The sequence below is a fragment of the Macaca thibetana genome, chromosome 18, assembly GCF_024542745.1.
Source record: "Macaca thibetana thibetana isolate TM-01 chromosome 18, ASM2454274v1, whole genome shotgun sequence".
Classification (NCBI taxonomy): Eukaryota; Metazoa; Chordata; class Mammalia; order Primates; family Cercopithecidae; genus Macaca; species Macaca thibetana.
In genome coordinates this window covers 9,844,866-9,864,887 of record NC_065595.1, presented here as the reverse complement: position 1 = coordinate 9,864,887, position 20,022 = coordinate 9,844,866, and the positions used below count along the sequence as shown (strand labels likewise).

Sequence of the window (20,022 nt, the reverse complement as noted above, 5' to 3'; positions counted from 1 at the left end):
TCATCTCGCCCTCATAGATTCTGCTCCAGCCACTCTGCCCTCCTTGCTGTTTCTTGGATAGGCCAAGCATACCCCAACCTCAGGGGTCTTGCAATGACCATAGGACTAACTTCACTAACTTTGGGTCCCACGTCACTGACTAATCATCCTAAGCGGAACGGCCCTACCCTTCCAACTCTGCCATCACTTTAATTTTTCTTCTGAGATGTCTATCATCATCAGGCATATATGGATTTTCTAATTATCTATTCTCCCAACTTGTGGAAGGGTCTTTGTTTTATTCACTTGGAGAATATCCAGGCACACAGCAGGTACTCAACAAAGATTTGCTGGATGGAGAGCAGAAAAATGGAGGAGACAGTCATTATGCAATAGGCATGCTCGGGTGAAAACACTGCACCAGGACAAGTGCTTCAAAGACCATGTGTGTAGCGTTCCCAAACTTTGTAATGGGGTCTGTCTTATTCAGTTCAAAGAACACATCTCAAAGCAAGAGATACTGGTCTACTTCATCTTTAATTCCTCACCTCCCAAAAAATCTTGCAGCCCTTCTTAAAATTTGATTTTGAAACAAAATTTTTGTTAGCAACAGCTACATGAATAATTGTTAAGCATGTTTTATAAATAGATTCTAGCTATAGGCAAGAATTTAAAACAGTAAATATCTGTGAAGGAACAATAATACATCACTTTTATCAAATTGGGCTTTGAAAACACATATAACTTAGCCACCAAATATTTTAACAACTTTAACTTTGGTGTAAATAACAGACATAACAGAGATAGCCTAAAATCACAGAAGCAGGAGGTGAACTATACCAATGTCCCTCTTTATTAAAGTGGTGCTCCAAGATATCCAGACACTTGATCATACATTTAAAGCTGGTTAATGATGGAGTCAAGAATAGAATCCAAGTCTTCAAACCCCACCTCTCTTTTCTAACATCCAAACATGTCCCATATTAAAATTTTAAGTCACATATTTCAAATAATCTCATCATACCATGTATATTTTGAGAAGTTTTCATCCTTCTCCTCTGACTAGTATCTCCTCACAAGATTTTTACTTTTGACACCTAACATAAACAAACCCACAAACAGACTTGAGATGCTTACCTGAGCCTGAGTGTGTTCGGCTGGAGGTGATGAAGGCAGCAGGGCTCTGAGTTCCTGGACACATGTCTGTATGAGGGTAGCATCTGCAATGCTGTGACAATCGGAAGAAGAAAATCCTTCAGAAGATTAGTATACTTTTTATTAACGATTAAGAAATCAGAATTTGAAGTTTAAAGGTAACTCAAATACAATTCAAGAGAAAGGATCTTTATAAGTAAAGAAAATGTTTATAAAAATATATCTCAAAGAATTTCAAATTGTATCCTGGGTTACCTTCAAACAGGAAAATATCTTGTCAGAGAAAAGTGAGAAGCAAAGAGTTATGAAGAAAATATCTAAAGAAACCTAATTAAAAGCAGAATAAAATATAATACGACCCATTCAGGAAGAAAGCAAATGAGTAACAGGAACCTTGGTGGTTACTTTCCTAATAGCAAAAATACTGGCTAAAATAGCAAAACCACTGTTCATATTTAGAAAGTAACAAAAACAAAATAAAGTAAAACAGGCCAGGCGCGGTGGCTCGCACCTGTAATCCCAACACTTTGGGAGGGCCAACGCGGGCGGATCACCTGGGGTCAGGAGTTCGAGACCAGCCTGGTAAACATGGTGAAACCCCGTCTCTACTAAAAATACCAAAAATTAGCCAGGTGTAGTGGCGGATGCCTGTAATCCCAGCTACTCAGGAGGCTGAGAGAGGAGAATCGCTTGAACCCAGAAGGCAGAGGTTGCAGTGAGCCAAGATCATGCCATTGCACTCCAGCCTAGGCAACAAGAGTGAAACTCCGTGTCAAAAAAATAATAATAATAATAATAAAAATAAAGTAAAACAGGTAGGATTTTTTTAAGTCAAAAATGAAAAACAGGTATGGAAATATAAGCCTTTGTCATAAAAGGTCTTTTAATGCCCCTGTGGCCTCAATGCCACATCAGGCTCTTAGCTGACTCATAAGAAGCAAAGAATATCCTATCCCTAGAGCTCTATTCTGGTCATCTTCAGGCAGGAGCATCCAGGAAGGAAAGCCAACTGACTAGCAGTTACTTTTCCAATCTGAGTAGGCACAGTAGAAATATGACCAATAAATATCAAAGCCAGAACAAACTCATTGCATATCATACATGTTAAAGGAATAATTACAATTGAATGAGGTGAAACAAGGAATATTTCTTTTAGAGTTTATATTTTTTAGAATTCTTTTAATATCCCCAAAACAAAGAGAAGGCACTATGATTTGGCAAAAAGACAGAAAACATTTCAGATGGTGAATGTTCCAAGGTAAAGAGACAGAGAGACAGAGAAATGCAAATAAACATGCGGTCGAAAGGAGGTGGGTATGGTTGGCTAGAATAAACTAACTGGACACCAGAAGAAAAGAGAAGTAACATTTACTAGTAGATAAGGGGGTATCCTAGATACCATCACTTTTAATTCTCACACTAACCCCATTAAATAGGTGTTAATGACACAGTAGAGATTAATTTCCCAAGGCTGCAAGCTACTGAGTGAATGAACTACAATTAGATCTTAGGTCAGCCTGAATTCAATATCTAGTCCTTTTCTACTATACTTTATTAGAAATTCAGAAAAAATATGTTACAGACTGATTAATATCAAATAAGTGAGTAATAAAAATTCAAAGAATTTTTCTTTGAATTTAATTTCCCTAAATTTTATCAGAATACTTTCTGATGAAAAGTTTAATTTCCCACAACAAAATAACTCCAAATGAATTTAACCAATAATTTTTCAACCCAGGGACATTATTCTTATATGACCACTAAAAAGATGAATTCCCAAACTCCCTCACATCCATTAAGAATAGGGGATAGCACCATATTCCTTAAGTGTGCTGGGGGATAAATAAGGTTTAGAATCCATGAATTTTAGAAAGCAAGAGTTTTTCTTTGGCCTTAATAGTCAAGATAACAAACTAATACAAGTGCTTTAATAGATATAAAATAAAAACTATCAAGACAATTCTGGCAAAAGCAAACTCCTAGAGTTCAATGAGCCTAAAAAAGAATAAAGCTGTATTCCCAGGTCACGTGAAATCTTATATTAAGTCATGAATACAGCTTGTGTAAATTTCTCTCTACTCACATGCCTCTCTAGGAGTATTTAATCTCTTACCTACAGAGAAGTTCTATGAGATGAGCTTGTCGAAGAGCCTTTGCGGTGTCTCTGGGAGCAATCGCCAAGAGGTTGTCCAAGAGGCTGCACGTTGCTGAAAGAAGGGATGGAGCGACAAAAACACACAGTTTGGGCAGGGGGGCAGAAAGAGATGAATCCTGAGGCGGCCGTGGTGATGCACTTTCCTGGTGACCTATTATTGAAAATAAACATAAGAATTAGTATTTTATTTATCTTACAGCTATGTACAATACTCAAAAGTTCTTATAATCATAGGAAAGTTCCTGAAAATGATAATGGATAGTTAGGGAATTGTCTTAGCTGCTTGGATCATCTTAACCTTAAGGCTAGGGGTCAGGCTACCCCTGCTACTCCTGACCTCCACCCTCCACCATGTGTGGATGCAGATATGTACACATGTGTGGATGCAGATATGTACACATGTGTGGATGCAGATATGTACACACGAATATTGTCATATGCAGAAGAGACAAGTCAGAAAGGGTAGAACATGGCTTCATGCCCCAAGTATTCAGACACTGAGGAACAAATAGATGATTTACAATCCTTTTTCTGAAACTCGAGGGGCCAGAAGAGTATCCAAATTCAAATATCTTTTGATGTTTTTCAGAGTAAAATCTTACTATTTTTATTATATTTTAATTAATTATGGATATATAATCATTGTACATATTTATGGGGTACAGATGATATTTTGATACAGGCATACTATGTACAATGCTCAAATCAAGGTAACTGGGACATCCATCACCTCAAACATTTATCATTTCTTTGTGTTGGGAACATTCCAACGCCACTCTTTTAGTTATTTTGAAATATACAATAAATTACTGTTAACTATAGTTACCTTGTTGTGCTACTGAACACTAGATCTTATTCCTCCTAACCGTATTTTGTACCCACTAACCATCCCGTCTTTATCCCTGGCTCTCCACGCTTTGGCCTCTGGTAACCCTCATTCTACTCTCTATCTTCTTCATGAGTTCAACTTTTTTTTTTAGTTCCCAAATATGAGCTGCAATATTTGTCTTTCTGTGCCTGGGTTATTTCACTTAACACAATGGCCTCCAGTTCCATCCTTGTTGCTGCAAATGACAGGACTTCATTCTTTTCTCTGAGTAATATTTCATTGTGTACATATATGGTTCATTTTCTTTATCCATTCATTTGCTTACGGAACTTAGACTAATTCCTTATCTTGGCTATTATGAATGGTGTTGCAATCAACATGGGAGTGCAGCTATCTCGTCGATATGCTTTTTTTTTTCTTTTGGATATATACTCAGCAGCTGGATTGCTGGATCAGAGAGGGTAGGTTCTATTTTTAGTTTTTGAGGAACCTGCATTCTGTTCTCCACAGTGGTTCCCAACAACACTGTATGAGAGCTCCCTTTTCTCCAAAATACTTTCAGACTTTAGAACAGTAATAAGGTACCTGCACCTACATTAGTTAACACCTCCATTAACCTTTGAGCATTTCCCTTACTTTCTGGCACAGCAAGATGTTCCAGGTTCATCTTGTTCTTTCCTAGCCCAAGCTCTAAAATTGGATATTTGTTCCAAAGTGTCAATTCCCTAAAGTGGAGAACGGAGTTTGGAAAACAAGATTTGGGCACTAAATGTATACATTGCTATTTGGCGTGTCATTGTTTCTAAGCTAGAAAATGTGTGTGTATATATGTATGCATGCACATACGTACCCCTGGGCACATAAACACATATTTTTTCTATGAATTAAAAATCATTTGCCTATAATTCCAGAATTTTGTGAGGCTGGGGCAGGAGGATCACTTCAGGCAAGGAGTTCAAGATCAGCCTGAGTAACATAGAGAAACCTTTCTCTACAAAAAGATTTAAAAATTAACCAGGCATGGTGGCACATTCCTTTAATCCTGGCTACTTAGGGGATGAGGTGGGAGGATCGCTTCAGCCCAGGAGGTCGCAACTGCAGTGAACTATGATCACAGCACTGCACTCCAGCCTGGATGGCAGAGCGAGACCCCATCTCTTAAAAAACAAAATAATTGATTCATACTGAAAGCTCCAAATATAATCCAATACTCCAAATATAATCCAACATTAAACACCTTCCTCCTTCCATATTTGTAATTTCCCTTATGTGAAAGTAAAAAATCTGGCTTTCATTATCTACATACAATACATTTATTTATTTGCCTTGCCTTACAAACACATTAAGCAGTTTCGGAATTTCTAACTAATAATACTGCAAAAAATAAAACTAGTAACTAGAGTTCAATGCTTGGTTACAGTTCTTTTTGCCATTAGTCTGAGAACTAAAGTCCTAAGAATATGTCTGAGAGTTACTGGGGTTACTTCCTCTCTCACTTCAACGCTATTCATGTGAAATGTAACTGGATTAATTTGTTTGTATTCCATGTTATCGTTTCCCATTTTTGTTGATTTTATTTTTCTTTTCAGCAAGTAAAACATACGTGGTTATAAAAGTCAACCTATACAAGAAAATACATGCAAAGAAGGGTCACTACCCCACCCCTCAATCTCTTCTACACTGTTCCCATTCTCTCTTATTTCCTACCTAACTCCCACCCATTCTCATAATTAATCTCATTCATTTCCAGCGGTGCCTTCCTGTTTTCTTTCTATACAAATAGATACATGTATTTTAAATTTCCCCTTCTTTCATATGCAAAAGTAGAAAACTGTAAATATCATAAACTATACATACTCTTTTATCATTGTGCTTCTTTCTTCACTTGACAATATTTCCTAAAATTTGTTCCATATCTGTTTGAAGATATCCTCCCTTCCTTTTTTTTTTTTTTTTTTTTTTTTTGAGAAAGGGTCTCACTGTGTTGCCCAGGCTAGAGTCTAGTGGTGCAATCATGACTCACTGAAGCCTCAAAGCCTGGGCTCAAGTGATCCTCCCACCTCAGCCTCCTGACTAGCTGAGACCACAGTGTGTACCACCATGCCCGGCTAATTTTATATTTTATATTTTGTAGAGATATGGTCTCACTATATTGGCCAGGCTGGTCTCAAACTCATGGCCCAAAGTGACCCTCCCACCTCAGCCTCCCAAAGTTCTAGGATTATAGGTGTGAGCTGCTGTGCCCAGCCCCCTCTAATAGCTGTAGTTCTCCATTGTTATTTTAAAAATAAATTTATAAATAATTTTATTATATGTTTATCATTATCTGGATATTGTTATACATTTATTAAAAACTATCCTACTTACAGGCATTTGTGTTGTTTCTGTGTTTTATAATTACAAACAATGCTTGCTAAATTATCAAGTGCATATATATTTTTATATTGCTGGAGATAAATAAAAGAGAATTCCTAGAAGTGGAATTGTTTAATCAAAGGTAAATACATAGTTCTGTTATCTATTGCCAAATTCCCTTCCAAAATTATACTAATTTGCATTTTCTCTAACAATGTATGAAAGTGCTCATTTTCCATAGCCTCGCCAACAGAATGTACTGCCAATACTTAATTGTTGGCAATTTAATAAAAAAAAAAGTATCTTCGGGTAGTATTAATTTGTATAATATTTATCCAAAGATAAAGGCTACTTTTAGGTCCTTTGTGAATTATCTTTTCATGTTTTCTGCTCACTTTTACATGCAGGTTTGTGTTTTTTCCCCTCAAATATTACGCCTGTAATCCCAGCCATTTGGGAAGCTGAGGCAGGAGGATTACTTGAGTCCAGGCATTCGAGACTACAATGAGCTATGACCATGCCACTGCACTGCAGCCTGGGTGACAGAGCCAGACCCTGTCTCTTAAAAAATAATAATAAATCTTTGGAAATAAAAGTGGAAAAAATTAAATTGAGATAATTCTAATGAAAATTGTCCAAATGATTTCAAGGGAAATCTTTCGGTATTCATAAAATATGTATTACATATCTTCAGCACTTCTAGAGCAAGCATATAGAAATCTTTTTTGAATTTTTCCATAAAGACAGCTAATTCAGAATATAAATTGATATATCTTTTTTCAATTTTCTTGCTAATTTATTTTGTAAAACTAAGGAGGACATTTGATGCCCTGATATCTTATTTCCAGGTTTTGAAAAAAAAGAAATATACCTGACAGTGTCATATATCACCACAAAATTGTGAGGATTAATCCTCTGTTCACGCCTCCCCTTTCTGTGGGTATTCTTTCTTCTATATGCTTTCTTTTCTTTTTCTTTGTTTTTTTTTTTTTGGTCATATATATGTGCTGAAATGATTGGCAAACAGTGAAACTGCATAAATATACATTTAAAGCATACTATTTGTGGACAGGCATGGTGGCTCAGTCTGTAATTCCAGAACTTTGGGAGGCTAAGGCAGGTAGATCACCTGAAGTCAGGGGTTCGAGACCAGCCCGGACAACATGGTGAAACCCAGGCTCTACAAAAAATACAAAAATTAGCCAGGTGTGGCACTGCACCTCTGTAATCCCAGCTACTCAGGAGGCTGAGGCAGAAGAATCACTTGAACCCAGGAGGCAGAGGCTGCAGTGAGTCAAGATCACACCACTGCACTCCAGCCTGGGCAAGAGAGTGAGACTGCCTAAAAAAATAAAAATAAAAATAAAAATAATAAAATAAATTTAAAATCAAGGGTAATCCAAACAAAAAACAGAAAGCCTGTATGTCCACACAAATGCCTATGTCACATGATGAATGGGAAAATGTAATATATACATACAATGGAACATTATTCGTCAATAAATAAATGAAGTTCTGATACATGCTAGAACATGGATGAACCTTGAAAACAGCACACTAAGTGAAAGAAGCCAGTCACACAAGACCACATGTTATATGATTCCATTTATACAAAATGTCCAAAACGGGCAAATCTATAAAGAAGGAAAGTAGATTAGTGATTCCGTAGAGTGCCAAGAATGGGGGAGACTGGGAGTGACTGATAACAGGCATAGGGTTTTTTTGCGGGATAATGGAAATGTCCTAAAATTGATCATGGTGACAGTTGCACAACTCTGAATATACTTAAAACCAATAAACTATACACTTTTAACAAGTGAATTATATGGTATGTGAATTATATCTCAATAAAGCTGTTATTAATAAGAATAAAGCAACATGCTTTTAGAGATAAATGTTCATGAAATTCATGATCAAATTTCATTTCATGCCCTATGTCCTTACCCATTTAAATAAACTGAGTTTGCTCCTTTTGTTCTTAAGAAGATCAAATGAGTATTTTCTACAGTTAAATAATTTTATATATAGTGAACGTGAATTACTAAAAACCAAAATGGAACACTGTTTAGGAAATTATTGGAAGAAATATTGTAAGGAAAGTTCAAAGTTTTAATTCAGCAAGTTTTTCTAAATGTTTTAGAAAGCATTCTTTCTGCATATACTTATATGTATGCCAGTGTTTAAAATTACTTTCTTTTTAGGTAGTATAGTCCTTTCAAGTCAGGCATTTAATGCTACTGAATAAGGCTTATATACTCTCTAGAATTAAAAAAAAAAAAAGCAAAGTTGCAAATTTGAAGCACAGCAGGGTTGGAAGCAGTTCCCAGTACAAGGAGCAAAATTTATATATTGCCATTAATAAAAATAAGTCCCAAATTGTGTATTGTGCATTTCTAATAAAATAAAGACTCAATACATTTTACGTGCCTTTAAATGGAAGCACAGCCTTAGAAAATACTTAAGACCAGAATCTCTTTACTTTCAAGTGGATTACTTGTAGTAAAAGTGTTTTCTCAAAAGAAGGGAAAAAATAAAGTTAAGTTATACCCATCAGTTCCCAAATTCAAATGTCAAATACCTATAAGAACCTAATAAGGAGCCATATGTGAAATGGGCTATTTATTTGATAGTCAAATTCCATTTATTAGTTAAGAGCATTTGTTTTATTAATTTCTGATATATTGGTTCTAAATGTATTTCGTAACGGTCTATAACTTATTTCATTAAAATTTTGTTCTTCAGACATTTACTTTCAAAATATCTGTCTGGACCAAGTTGTCATTTTTCTTTTTGAAGGTAGAATGTCTTTGCTAAAAAGATACCTTGAACCACAAACTGGTCATGGGAAGCTTCAGGCACAAGTGTTGTTGACTGCACAAGTGGCTGAAATTCAGTACTCTCCAATGAAGGTGCCACCTATGAATCAGTAAATTATTTTACTTATTAATGTTACAGTATGGAAAATGAAACACAGGCAACATACACACAAGATATCCTTAAACAAGGAGGTTGATAACAAAATTATACCAGTCAGGATAACTAGAAAAGATTCCATATCTTGGGAGTTACAGCAGTTTTTTTAAATGGCATTTCCACTTCTTCTTAAAGGAATTGTTATCATTTACATAAATCAGTAACTCAAAGAAGCAAGGTATTGACTTGAGGCCCATTTAGGAGTTTAAGGTTCCCATAAGGCCAATTCCCTCATTGCCCAAATGTTAGAAAGGCTAAAATATACCACCTTAACTATAATTCATTGTGATATTTTGCATCTCTTGATTCATAATAAAGATATTTTTAATGTTCCAAATGGCACACATAAATTTTAATAGTGCCTAAAAAATTAGAAGTATTAAAAGATTTTTCTCTACTTCATCTCATATCAAGGAAGAACACTAAAAAATTGTGCTAATATGCTGAGATTGCTTCAGAATACAACATTAAACATAACAAAATCTGTGGAAAGCAAGTACAATTTCACCTACAGCTTTATAACGAGCAGACCGACCTTCTAAGACTGAAAAAGCACAAAGCGATGTGTTTGGCACCTCTTAGATGAAAAATACTTACGTAGTGAGGTCAGATAACTCTTTTCCTTACCATCAATTTCTCTTCTGTGAAATATTATGAAGTGCCCATACCTGAGTAGCCTCCATATCAATGCATGCAACACAACATTAGCTATCCATAGAAGTTATAAACCATCATTCCAGACTCAGATCCTATATAGCTCACAGTATTTGTACACTGATTGTGTATATATCTTAACACTTAGAGTACCTTAGAGTTACCATGATGAAATGAAAGCAAAAACTAAGGTTATTTTCATTTGCAGTTTCTAATAGTAAAGAGAATATAAATTTGAAGAAATTACTAAAAATGGAATATACAGTTTTTAAAATTCCCCTTTTAACTTGAGCCCTTAACCATCTTTCATCATATTAAGTAAGTATAACAGTCATGATGCCAAGAATAAGTGAGAAAGCTGCAGCTAAAAAATGTAAGCTAAGCACATAAAGTAATCTAAAAAGTAACTCTGGAAAAAAGTTCAGTCTAAATAAGTCAATCATAAACAAACATTAAATGCCTTATTTTATACAATATTAGATCCAGATACTAGGTAAAAATAACCTAAAGTTTGTTTGCTTTTAAAATTATATTTGCCTACAATTGGCAATGAGAGGTATGTGAAAAAATGTTCCTGTCAACAGATATCAAGACATTTACAGTTCTGTGAAGAAAATAATCCTATGCCAAGACTGCTAACACAAACTATGTACAAACTAATATATCTGGTTTCTGCCACAACTCTTTTGGTTGTATAAGAAAAGTTAAGGGGATAATGATGCTGAAATCATTCATCATTTCACTGAACATTCTTTCAATTGATAAAGACTCAAGAAGGCCTTATTAATGATATAAATAGAAGTAGGTACCTGGTTTGCAGTTTCAACGATCAGTGTGGGAAAAGACAGCTTATAAGGACCCACTAAATACGTGGCTCATTAGAAGAAAGCAAAGTTGTGATTCATGACAAAGGTGAGGCATGAATAAAGATGCGACTTTCCTTAGTATAGTCCACAGAAGGGATACACAAGCTTAGAAAAGATGCTTTTAGAAAGTACCTTATAGTTGCATTATAACTTACCCCATGTAGTTGGGGAAACACAATGATTGCTTTATATGGTGCTTTAAAATTGATTATAGATGATTTATATGTGTACTAGCCTCTATTTTTTAAGTTTGCTAAATTAACATTGTCATTTTAATACGTAAAAGCAAAAAAGTATTAAAGCAAATTGTCCCAGTTCTATGCTCAAATCCTTGATTACAAACAATCTCCAATAGATAGTATTTGGTTACATTTGATAAAGTACATCGATATACAAATACGTTACTTTTCACCTTAAAATCCAGGTAATAACTAGACAATTTCGGCATTCAAGTATTAGCTACTGGAAGGTTCAGTATGAGCCTATGAAGCTATAGGTAGAAAAAGCCTGATCTACTCCACGTCCTCCTTTAGAGAAAAGACCACAAGTTAATGGATTTGTCCGAGTTGAGACTGATTAGGATTCTCAGTCCAGGACTGCATTCATGACAGCATAAATGCGTTAAAATCAGAGCAAGTCCTCAGATGTACCTCTTCAGAAAGCTGGCCAGACTTCTTTGAGAGGAGAGGCTTGCTTCTTTCTCCCTGATCCCCCGTGTCCCCGTGGAACTTCAGCTAGATTAACTTCACCTGCCCCATCCCAGTGAAGGAAGAGGAACTGGCTTAGTTTAAGAGCAAACTGAGTCTGCTTAAGTCATCCCTTCCTGTCAAGCTTCTTGCTGCTCTCTACCTCACAGTAAGTAGGATAACTAGGGTTGTCCTCTTACAACAGCGAGAGTCTAATTCTTGTATCTATCACTCGCTCAATTCATTAAAATGGGCTAAGGGCAAAATCACAATCTAGACTTTTCCCTCGCTTTCACATCTGCCACATGACATATCCTGAGATCTTCAATGTATAATCCCTCAATAAGACAAAAAAGAACCCTGAATTTGAATATATTTCTAGCCTTATCACTTTACAGATATTACAAAAGACAACCCAAGCTTTTTAGAGCTGGTTGATGCTACTTTAAGGTAGTGTCGTCAAACAGACTCAGATTCATGTCATGGATGTTGCTAGGGGATAGGAGCTGGGGAAAAGAGATGTCTGGTCAAACAGTACAAACTTTCAGATAAGGTAAGTATGTTCTGGGGATCTAATGTGTAGCACGGTGAATATGGTTAATAATACTGCACAGTCTACTTGAAATTTCTTAAGAGAGTAGATCATAAGTGTTCTCGCCACAAAAAAAAAGTGTTAACTCTAAGGTGACAGATGTGTTAACTAATTTGACTGTGGTAGTCATTTCATCACATATACATATATCAAATAATCTCACTGTATATCTCAAATATATACAATTTTATTTGTCATTTTAGCTCAAAACTAGGGAACATAAAAAATAAAATGAACTCAAATCTTGCATATAAAAACCAAAAAAAAAATTGTCTTCAGTGTGTTTGTAAGCAGATTTGGTAACTAAAGAAGGTTTCTAAATTATGCTTCAGTGTAAAATAAGCAGCTAAAATTAAGAAAGTCCCTTTGAAATCACTGAAAATAGCAAAGTCATTTGCCATATCCAAGTAGAATTGCAGTGTAAAAAACGATTTCTGTCATATAAGCAAAAATGCATCAATGTACAAAAGTGATTTTCTTTGTATCTGCCTTACAGAAACAAGTGATTTCACTGGACACTTTAACACTTTCTGAAAGTTAATTCAGAACTTGAATATTGTATTTGTCAAAATGATCTTATAATAGTTTCATCATCTTCCCTCAAAAGCAGTACTGGTGCCAAAACAGTTTATTTAATTGTTTTTAAAAAGGTACTAAGGGAGAAAATAAGGATTGTAGTGTGAAAAAAATAAAGTGCAAGTCTAGCCACGTTTTGAAAATTTGGGAAAATACAAGATATGAAGGGTTTCTAAGAGATTCTAAGTTCCATGTGTTCATTTTAATAAATAATACCTTTCTCTATATGCCCAAGAGCAGGAAAGCTTTGGCATGCTTCTTAACTTGTAATAATTAATTCTAACCAAATTATAACAAGAAGTTTAAATTATTTCAACTAATAGATTCACAATTCAAATGGATTATGTACAATATACTTAAAAAAAAGAAAGCTCAGAAAGTTCCTCTGAAGGAATGAGCAGAAGATAGACGATTCTTGCATGACTAACTGAAGGACCACTTAAAGAGACAGATTATCATCACAACATAGTCACAGTCCCTGTGCCGTCCTGTGTGTAACCTAAGTGCACAAATTTCCAAGAGCTTGTCTCATTTGTATTTTCCTCCTAACTAAATATACAAGGTTGTTAAGACTCTGGATAATCCACAGGTAGCTGAAATTTATTTAAACAGAGTATAACATTTTCATTCTCTCTCCATCATCACACAAACTGCCACCTCCTCAAGTTTTCCTGCAGTCACCATGCTGCAGGTATTTATATGTCCTATCAGTGATGCCTATGTCAAAACTATTTTTCTTTTAGAAAGTCTTTTGGATCCATCCCTGCTTAAACTGTTCTCTGTCTACTCTTCCTTCTATAAAACAATTTTAACTACCACCAAATGAGTGTCAATAGGTTATTTCTGTCATATCAGTTGTCATGTTTCATGCCATTCCACGCTGCTGAAATATCGTTATGTCTTTATCTTTATGGCTATTATATCCTACCTCTTCAAATCCAAAAATTGATTCAGCTTTCTTAACTAACTCCTATCTGATTAGTCAGGTCCTCAAACTTTAGCTTTCCATCCCACATTCTACTCCAAACAACCTCTTGCATTTTCTGGATGTTAATGCCTTCAGTACACACAACTTCACATTTAGTTACTTTCTAAAGCATACATATTTAAGTATGCTTTATGTTCTCAAGTAGACTTTCGTCATTTGTTAAGTGGTCACTGAATCCTAAAGAATATCTGAATCTTTTCAGCCCCTTGCAAATGTGTGTATGCACATAAACGAGAAGGCGATAATATTTGAAAAGCCCATTTCAGTTGCCACGTCCTACACAAAATCACTTTTCGTTTCATCATTCCTTTTAAAGAAACCTCACTGTCCCTTGACTAGACCATCTTTTATGGGATCAATCACATCTGGCCTTAGAGTGAAGGACGAAGCAAACATACTTCTGGACTCAAAAGAATGGTCTACCAGTTACCATGCTAGGAACTTGAACAAGCATCCACTCCATGGAGTGCCCTAATTTCCATGCCCTAATTTCCTCTTTTGCAAAATAGTGGCAATGCTTTTCAGTTTTTTTAAGACTATGAAGTGTAAAAATTCTCTTTAAATGTTTAGAAAAACTAAAATCAGTTTTCTTTAAATCTGTGCTCCAGAAAAAGTTTGAAAGTATCACATATTTCACAAAGAAAGGCTCAAAAAGAAAGAAATTACATTTCCCACATATTTTATTTTGACAATTGATAAGTTAAAAAAAAAATACAGACATAGTTCTGCTAAGGAACAATAGAAAAGAGCAAATTTTGGTCATAAAGCTGTTGCCGCACACAGGTGTATAAGAGGCACAAACAGCTATCCGTCTTGGATATAAATGTGATTTCAAGAAGAAAAACAACACCTAATGGCTGAATCCTCCTACCCCAAAGGAAGAGAACACCGAGTTCGATAGAGGCCACTCCTGAGGAAGCATTTACAAGGGCGATGCCCCCAAGCTAACAATGACACTCTGCTTACTCTATCTGCAGTTGATAAAACATACAGGACCCAACAATCCTTACAAAGCTTGCCAAACAACTGAACTAAACATTAGGTAACAGCACGAAAGTCCCTAACTTGGCATTAACAGCACAAAATGGACAGTGACCCAGAAGCAGCGTGCTGGATGACACAACCCAAATCAAAAGATGATGTTCTCCTTGGAAAGACAAAATGGAAAAACCAGTCAACCAACCAATAAAATATTGCATTTTTTCCTCAATTCTGAGATAAACAAAACAAAGATTAAATAAGTAGATACGCTGATTAATAAGATTTACATCCACTCAACTCATACCTCAATTTGTAACTTCAACATTTTCTTATACATAAGAAAGTATGATTTGGTCTAAGTACTGACAGCTTTGGTTTAAAGTAATAATGTCATAATGAAAACACTCTCCAGATTTTTCTCCTGTTGGGACAAAGATACACATCATCCTGGGTATGGTAAAGAAAATATAACAACTAGTAGAATTAGGGTACTAAGACTATTTTTGTAAATAAAAGTCACCCATTCTAAAAATTCTGTTTGAAATCCCCCAAAAAAGAAAGTAATAAGTAGACTCTGTAAAAATTCTAACAGAATATACTAGTCTTTAAGGAAAATAATAAGAAATAAATTTTACACATATTACAAAATTCTTAAAAAAAAACAACAAAAGATTCCATTGGTATGTATTTCTAAAAGTCTGTGTTACATCCAAACACAAACAAGTTAAAGACCTTAACTTTAATCGGGGTGCTTCTTTCTTTAATAACGACTACAAGAAATAACATATTTCCAAATTTTCTCAGAGAATCTAGTATTCTAACCTGTAAGATTTACGTATTATTATAAAATAGAGAAATTCAAAAGGTTGATATGCTTTTGCTTTTTGTATTTAGGTTTTCTTGTATAGGACAAATACAACTTGAGTGCTAACCACAAAACAGCTAAGATAACTCAAAATTAATTACAGCAATTATTATTTACTGAGTTCCCACTAAAAGCAAAAAACTGAAGTAGGTATCAAAATTTCAAGGCTAGTCTATAGCCCTTTTGACAAATAGGCTAACCAAACAAAATTTACTTTTAAGCACACATTCGTGCTGTCCTTCTATGAACTAAATAACCAATTAATAAAATTCACTTTGGCATTTATCATATTATTGCTCTTGTTGAGACAAAGGTACATACTATCTCCACCTTGGAAAGGAAAACATGACATCTAGTGGAACTCGGGTAATTATCTTACTTTTCCATATGAAGGTCCAATGTAGCACTAAACACAAATACTTCTCTTGAATCTAGGGGAAAAAAGACTTAAAACTGTAGCAAAAAGTATCAGTCTTTTGAGAAACTAGGAGATAGATTAAACATAATCTTTACATTATAATGTCTGTAAAATAATTATTATTCTCATATTATTTTTGTTCCTGGAAACAGGTGCATCAAAGCTTTGCCTTCCTGATATGTTGTATAACACAGTAATTATTCCAAAAAACACTTTAAAATGAAAGGTAATGTTTCCCAGTTGAGAATAAATGATTCTGTATGTTTGTAAATAACTGAAACCTAGTATCAATCATTCCTTATAAATACCCAGTGTTTCAAACTTGTCTGCAAAAAAAGCAACTAATGCATGAATGAAAGGGGCAGGAAAGAAGGCATGCAGACAGGCATATATAAATGTCAGGTATTCCAGATAAACTTCTATGTGATGCAAGTATTTAGAAGTGTGTTTAAAGTTGTCAGCACCACACTAGAATCATTTGAATGTTCTTCATATTGCCCTGCCCTTAGGCACAATTTCAGGGTAATCAACCATTTTTAATCATGTGGGATTTGTTCTCTTGTAATACTAATGATAAACACATTTTCACACTTTTGTACTATCAAAAAAGGTAAGAAAGAGAGGTTGAAAATTCTCAACTAAAGGGATACTCAGTGTAGCTATACTGTAGCAAGGCACACCCTGGTTCAAACTCCAGTTCTGCTCCCTATAGCACTAATGATCACAGAGTTTCTTTACTTCAGAGTGGCTTGAACACACAGAAAAGCAAGGTAAGTATCTATGATGTACGGCTGGTGTGCAGGTTGAATACAATAATTTAGCAAAATTCTGCAGGCAGCACTTCAAATAAATCACAGCTGTTATAACCTTACACTTTGTATTATCTCTCCCACTACGCAAATTCAAATTTTTTCAGAGATTCAAAATGAAGGACGTATGCATTCTTTGCAAGTACCGTTGTTTCCGAGGTGGAGAGAGAACTTGGATCTCGATCCTGACATATCCTAGATGGGGCCCTCCAAAACTTGAATGAGTCATCTAAACCTGCAACAACAAGAAAACTGTTAACATGGACACCCTCCTGGGAACTGTAACAATTAACTAAAAGAGTACTCATTACAGGACACCAATTCAAAACTAAAGAAAGAAAAAACTTATATGGATCTGGCTTCTGAGATAGACCATTATTAAAAAACAAAACAAAACCAAACCTAAGGAAAGAGGTTTTTTAATGTACATAAGAAGCACTGAGAGCTTGCTAAGGCAGCTGCTTCAGCCCCAGTCCCAGAGGCTCCAATACCCCAGCTCAGAGTGGAAGCCCTGAGCGTGCACTTCTAACAAGTTCACAGAAGAGGCCAATGCCGTTAGTTTAAAGGCCATGCTCTGAGTAACTGATTCAGAGAAATCTAAACAATTAAGTGAGTCACTGTTCTAATAGGGATATTTAAAATGTTCAAAACTTCATCAAATCTCATTTTCTTGATTCCTCCAAGAACTAAACAGAAAAGTGAATCATAAATTCACACTTAACAATTTGGGGATAAAGGAACTTCATGTCTTCAACTTACTCTTAAATGGCTCAGAAGGAATATATATAGATCATACATATCTGTTTATTTATATACACACACACACACGTGGTAGGATGTAAATACAGTAAAATGTTAAGATTTGAGAAATTTTTTGTACTATTCCTGAAGCTTTTCTGTAAGTTGGAAACTATGGCAAGATTCTAAAAAATTATTATAAAAATGAATTTTAAAATAAAAGCTATTTATATTATTAAATTACTATTTATTATGAGATATAATTATTTTTATGTGCTCAGATCTTATACTTGGCAAATCTACGAGAACCTACAAACAAAAGGAATAAAAAGGTTTCAGGAAACTATTGTGACAAATAAGTAACATACTAAAATAAATAACTTTTTGATACATGAGCAAAATGAATTAGAACAGGTAGTGGGAAAAAGTCTCATTCATAAGAAGGATGAAAAAACTGTACATTGTCTAGAAGTGAAAGTTCCAAAAAAGTTTAAGACATTAATAGAGAAAGAAACTATAAAACTGTACTGATGGGCATAATATAACTTATAAAATATTAATAAGATGTCAAAAGTAATTTCCATGAAGAATTTATAATACAGAAAAATGCTTGCAGAATATTCAGTGAAAGAAGGAAATACAAAAATGTACATAAGATATAAACATAATCACATAAAACAAACAAAGGCTAGACAGAGAGAAAAGACCGGAAGAAAAACCTCTCCGGGCGGTGGAACTGGAAATCAATGTTCTCCCCGTATACTTTCATTTTTCAAATTTTTAAAACAAATATATGTATTTTTAAGTTTTTAAAAGTTACATATTACAAAAATCAAAACATAAAGATATTGTACTTACCATTTAAATCACTGCCTTCTAAATTTCTATCAAAAGCAGAAAAATTCAAATCAAACATACACCGTCCTAGGTAACAACGTTTTACCATCTGATTCAAATGTTCATAAAAATGGCAATGATATAAAAGAGCCTGAAGGGCAGGTTTTCCAATGAGCGATAGGCCAGAGTCCTCATCGTGGACACAGGGCCCCTGTAGGAAAAGAAGGAAAGAAGAAGGAGACACTGATTTATCCAACAATTTCCTTAAAAAGATCCATTGTCTCCTCTCGAGAAAACGAATGGGTCCCAGATACTCCCATCTCCTTCCACTCTGTTTTCGTCCTTACAAAACAGAGTTTTTATAACTATAGCAGCCTGACCCAGGACAAATTCTTCCATAATACTCTAGGTCTTTGCAGCCTAAACACTCCCGTGAAGGGACAAAGCTGATCTCTCTCTCGAGGGGCCATTTCATTTAGAATGTTTCTATGGAATGATCAGCTTCAACCAAGAAATCATATACTTGAGTCAAAAACACAACAAAAGCAGTATTTTTCAACCTACATATAATAGTAAAATAATAGGTGTTAAAATATATGAAACAAGGTGGTTCATATATTATGTTCAGAATTATTTTTTATACCTATCACTAAGCCAGGTAAAATAAAAAGGTCCATCAATATCTATATGGCAAAACCTGCCACATTACTTCCCACTGAATTAATCCTGACAAGGAAAAAAACACACATGTACACACACACACACACACACATGAACTGCCACCAGGAGGCTGAAAAGAATCTGCTATTACACAATATTTCTCTTTGCATTTTTCCCAAACAATTTTTTGCACTGTCACTTACTACTTTTCCTGGAATATCTAATAGCAAAAAGCAACCAATGAGGATAGGTTTGAAGTTTGCAAATAATTCTATCATCAGTTTGTAAGTATTTCTACTTTCTGGGAAATTATAATAAAGTTAAGATTTTAAAACAGGCCATAGCCGGGCGCGGTGGCTCAAGCCTGTAATCCCAGCACTTTGGGAGGCCGAGACGGGCGGATCACGAGGTCAGGAGATCAAGACCATCCTGGCTAACACGGTGAAACCCCGTCTCTACTAAAAAATACAAAAAAAAAAAACTCGCCGGGCGAAGTGGCGGGCGCCTGTAGTCCCAGCTACTCGGGAGGCTGAGACAGGAGAATGGCTAAACCCGGGAGGCGGAGCTTGCAGTGAGCTGAGATCCGGCCACCACACTCCAGCCTGGGTGACAGAGCGAGACCAAAAAAAAAACAACAACAACAACAACAACAAAAAAAAAACAGGCTATAAGAGAGAGCAAAGTAAAAGACAGCAAAGAAATCTAAGAGCCAACAGGAAAGATATGTTCAAAACATATTCCAAGTTGACCTCTAACCATAAGATGTATGTGTGTGTCTCTTCTCTCACCCTCCCCATCACCAAGAGAAGATGGATATTTTAACTTACTCTTCAGGAAGGTAAAGGAATTCACAAGTTAAAGGCATAATTACACTAACAAGGTTATTTCTATTCACACTTCTTTTTA

At 35.2% G+C, this 20,022-nt stretch overlaps 1 protein-coding gene across 6 annotated transcripts in view; it reads right to left on the bottom strand.

Moving 5' to 3' along the window:
* RTTN (rotatin) overlaps positions 1 to 20,022 on the bottom strand; it is a 195,437-nt gene that overhangs the window by 53,495 nt on the left and 121,920 nt on the right. For all 6 annotated transcript variants that reach the window (XR_007721266.1, XM_050767810.1, XM_050767812.1 and 3 more), the window contains 5 exons: positions 18,478 to 18,667; positions 17,028 to 17,116; positions 9,296 to 9,389; positions 3,248 to 3,440; positions 1,117 to 1,207 (listed from right to left, as the gene is read on the bottom strand). Coding sequence is in view for 5 of the 6 variants with exons in the window: in XM_050767810.1 (XP_050623767.1) it covers positions 1,117 to 1,207; positions 3,248 to 3,440; positions 9,296 to 9,389; positions 17,028 to 17,116; positions 18,478 to 18,667 (657 nt within the window). In the remaining variant the exon portion in view is untranslated. The remainder of the gene's footprint in view (positions 1 to 1,116; positions 1,208 to 3,247; positions 3,441 to 9,295; positions 9,390 to 17,027; positions 17,117 to 18,477; positions 18,668 to 20,022) is intronic.